The following is a 4,187-nucleotide window of genomic DNA, read 5'->3' as shown; positions in this document are numbered from 1 at the left end:
ACACCTGAAATGCAAAGGGAGAAGAAGAACGAGAAGCAATAACACAATTAAAAAAATGTTGACTTAGTCTCAAGCAAGTGACAAAATCCCAATGTCACAATCAACTTAGAATTCGGCAACGGCGCCAATTTGATGTTAGGAGTTTTCAAGGCTCCTAATCAAGTGTTATAGTATAAAGGATGTCAAATCAGTTCTAAGTGATTCTAAAGCAAAGGGAATGCAAGACCATGCTTAATCTAAATGCTATCAATTGGTGAGATGATTTTGAACTAGAATACTACTAAAATGTAATAAAGAACAGAGCTTTCTTTTTATGAGATGGAATAACTCATGGGCTAAGGGAATTGACCTTGGGTGATCAAGTTTCAATCTAAAGGTGATACCTTTCAATCAATCTATCAACCTTAGACCTAGACACAATCCTAAACAAACTCTATCTCTAGATGAATGCTCATTCACTAAGATAACTCAAGCATAAAAATTCTTTGGTTGAATATTATCTAAGCAATCATTAATTTCAAGTCCATTAGCCATCTTAACACCTTTAACAACAAATCTCTTTGGTAAAGAATGTTAAAAGCTTAGGAGAGTTGGTTCAGACATTTCATCGAACACCTTTCGGGTGTGAAATGCCTAAAGCTCAACTTTAGAGAGACCAACTCTAAAACTGTATTAAAGCACTCTACTAGCAAGGAACAAGATGGATCTATACTAGAACACCTTAGATCTAGCCTAATCACCCTTAGTCTCCCTAACCCATGAATCCAAAGATGACTACTCACTAATCTTCATGATAAACCCAAGAATCAATGATGATTTGGTGTTAATCATGATTAATGATCAAATTAACTAAGCAATCCCAAAAGATAATGATCAAGATTAGATCTTTTACCTAAAGGTTCTTTTTGATTAGATAGAAAACAAGATGTCCCCAACCTTGGGATTACAAGAGTATTTATATGTCTTTGAAAAATCTAATGGTTTCTATTAAAAATTCTAAAAAGCCCTTTAAAAACATTAAAATTAGACTAAGGATAAATCTCGACTCGGGTAGAGACGATCGGATCCAACCCGCGTCACTCTCCCCGCGTCGGACCGTCGTTACGCCTGCGGATCATGTGAGCGGGTACAGCATCCCGCGTCGTCGTCCCCGCGTGATCCATGGACGGTTTCTCATCGACAACGCGGGTAAGGGAACCCGCGTCGCTCCACCCCGCGTCGCGGTGTCGTCTCGCTTCTCCAACTTCGTGCGAGCGGGTACAGCATCCCGCATCGCTCAAGCCACGTCGGAGCTCTCCGTTGCTTCATGTTAACGCGGGTTAGTGAACCCGCGTGGTACACCCCGCGTGGCAATCATCTATACTCGACCAAATTTCATTCTTCATCTCTTTTCGAACCACAATGCTTCTAAACTCCTCCAATCACTCTATGAGATACTCCATTACCTGATTAAGACATATGAATGCAATATGGATCCTAAAGATGCTAAATTCCTAATCTATATGATCAATATGTGCAAATTGGAGACTTAAAACAATGCAAATATGCAAGATATCACCCATTCAAAATCTTGTTTATAAAATTTATAAATTTTTTTAAAGATCTAATACACGAGAAGAGAAGTATTCTCAAAGAATACTTCACTAACCACAAAGAAGACTTCACGGAGTTATATTTGTAAAAGTGCATACAAGTTTTTGTTTGGTCATAAAGAGATAATTGTAATTTCACTATCCTCTTGGGTTAGTTTTGCATTTGATTCAGTTTGAATTATATTTTTTACATTTAAAATCAAGTTTTAAGTCATTTTTGACAAATTCTCCATAAAATATAAATGCCTAACTAAATAATAAAATAGATAAACATAATATCTGGAATATATCCAAATATATTCTCTCTGAACCACTTTACTAAGACTCAACCTGGCGACTTTTAAAATTGGAATAGAAATAAGTAGGAAAAGAATGACTAAGAACAAAATAAAAGAAATAAAAATGAATATTTATTACTTTTGTTCCATATCAATTTTGGTAAGGAACTTTTTTGTTCTATAGTTCCTTAAAATTTAAGAAATGACAAGGAATTATAGCAACAATTGTTTCTTATAAATGGTGTAATTTTTAAGGAATTAATGGGAATTGATTATTCTCCTTATTTCTCCATATTAAGACCCTACAAGAAAACATTTGATTCCCCCGCATACGTATTCGTCGGAAATGAATCCGTTAGAAAAGGCCATTCTCGGATTATCGACGAATAAGTATTCGTCAGTATAGCGTCGGGAAAACCTTTTCGTCAGGAATTCATCAGATATGTTTGACCAAAGAAATTCGCCGAGAATATCCGTAAAAAATTTATTGAAAAAATCCATAATGACACCGTCGGGAATATTCAATCTTCTTAAAAATAACCCCTGGAAGTCTTCTCATATTATTGATCTTAAAAATAATTTATAAATTTTATTAAAAATATTTTGATGGGGAAAAAATAAAATCATGCAACTATAAACATTTGTAAATGATATAAATTAAGATATAGTAAAATTGAAAAGTTTTCAACACAGATATGTAAATGTAGTGAATCATAGTATAAAAATTGAAAAGTTTTCAAGATAAGACCTATGAGATTAAACGCAAATATCCAAAAACTCAAAATACCTGAACCGAACTCGAACGAAGACCCGAATGCTTACTCCTAGCCTAACGGAATCTACATACATACGATTAACAACATATGATTTATCATAACATTATCTTCATAAAAAGAACATTTATATACGATCTATTGATCAAATATGATCTATCATGTCATTATTCATAAAAACAAATCTATAATATGATTTATCATAACATTATCTTCATAATTTATATAAAGAACATTATATTCCATAAAATAAATCTATCAATATGATCTATCATAACATTATCTTTTTGATTCTCTTAACAAACCGTGTTTTTTTAATAGGAAACTGCATCGATGATAGGATAATCCTCTGAATTTTTCTTTAGAAAATTAAAATAGCCTTAGTAGTATATATATACATACAACTCAATAGGTTATAACCTTACTTTTGTAGAATCAAACTTGAGAGCTAAACCCTTAAAACGATGTCAAATAACTATGAAGATGGAGGAGGTTACTATGATCCTGACGAAACCATGTTCAATAACGATGAAGATGGAGGACTTTACTTTGATCCTGAAGACCAAGAACTCATAAAATATCATCTACTACCCAAGTTAGAAACGTATCTACAACCCAAGTCGAGAGATGAAGAGTGTGAAGACTTCATCGTGATGAAGAACGTTTACGATAAGGAGCCATGGTTGCTGGACCATACCAATCATCCTTTGTTCAGGAAGAACGAGTGGTTTTATTTCGTGAGAAGGACTCAAGTGTCAGTGAAGAACATTGGTCGTGGTAGGAACTCAAAGCGGAGGATCGCCGGGGACAACGATGGTGGGAGTTGGAAGCCTAACGCTAAAAAATATATTGAGAACACCATTATAGGGAAAAAGCAAACTCTAAAGTTCACTAAAAGCGACAACAATAAGAGGCAGAAGAGAGGAGACGGTACTTCTGCTGTTGTTCCTGGGAGCAATAATAGCTGGATTATGCACGAGTATTCGCTACCGGACGAAAATACGTTTCAAGAACTGGTCCTGTGCAAGATTTGCAAGATAAGCAATTCTAAGGATGAAGAAGTTGAAGCCGTGGAGGGGACACATGACGCAGAAGAAGATGGGACTGGAGAGCTCGTTGACAGATTCGCAAGAATGGGATTGGATGATCAACAAACAACGGAGAAAGATGATCAAGAAGAGCCACCAATGTCCGCTCTTTCTCAATCTAGTGATCCTCCAGCTAGGCCTGGCGATAAATCTCTACCACTAGAGGTGGATAATGATGAAGATGAATATCAAGTGATGAACCAAGAGCTTGCTGAACATCTTTTCAACTCCACTGTACAAACACAAGAAGTGTGAATACTTATTGAAAATCTTCTTAATGTTTCTCAAAGTTATTCTTCATTGTTTGTAAAATAGTTTCAATTATGTGATTAACTCTTTTCATTAAACAAAGAGAATCAATTCATACGTTTTGTGAATAGTTGGCTAATAAGTTAGCTACAATACAACTGCATGAATAGTTGGCTAATGATATGACCTTTACAATGCTACCTACGT

General features: G+C 35.0%; 1 protein-coding gene across 1 annotated transcript; it reads left to right on the top strand.

The window, feature by feature from the left end:
* The first annotated feature begins 1,633 nt into the window (after positions 1–1,633).
* Positions 1,634–4,187, top strand: LOC125582064 (NAC domain-containing protein 6-like). Its single transcript, XM_048748533.1, has one exon. It carries the CDS (start codon positions 3,108–3,110, stop codon positions 3,984–3,986), a length of 879 nt encoding a protein of 292 aa, XP_048604490.1. The 5' UTR covers positions 1,634–3,107; the 3' UTR covers positions 3,987–4,187.

Source organism: Brassica napus, chromosome C2, assembly GCF_020379485.1.
Source record: "Brassica napus cultivar Da-Ae chromosome C2, Da-Ae, whole genome shotgun sequence".
In the NCBI taxonomy this organism is placed as follows: domain Eukaryota; kingdom Viridiplantae; phylum Streptophyta; class Magnoliopsida; order Brassicales; family Brassicaceae; genus Brassica; species Brassica napus.
This window is presented reverse-complemented; position numbering and strand designations above follow the sequence as displayed.

Coding starts and splice junctions, on each gene's coding strand:
- LOC125582064 (XM_048748533.1), top strand. CDS start 3,108: ATGTCAAATAACTATGAAGATGGAGGAGGTTACTATGATCCTGACGAA.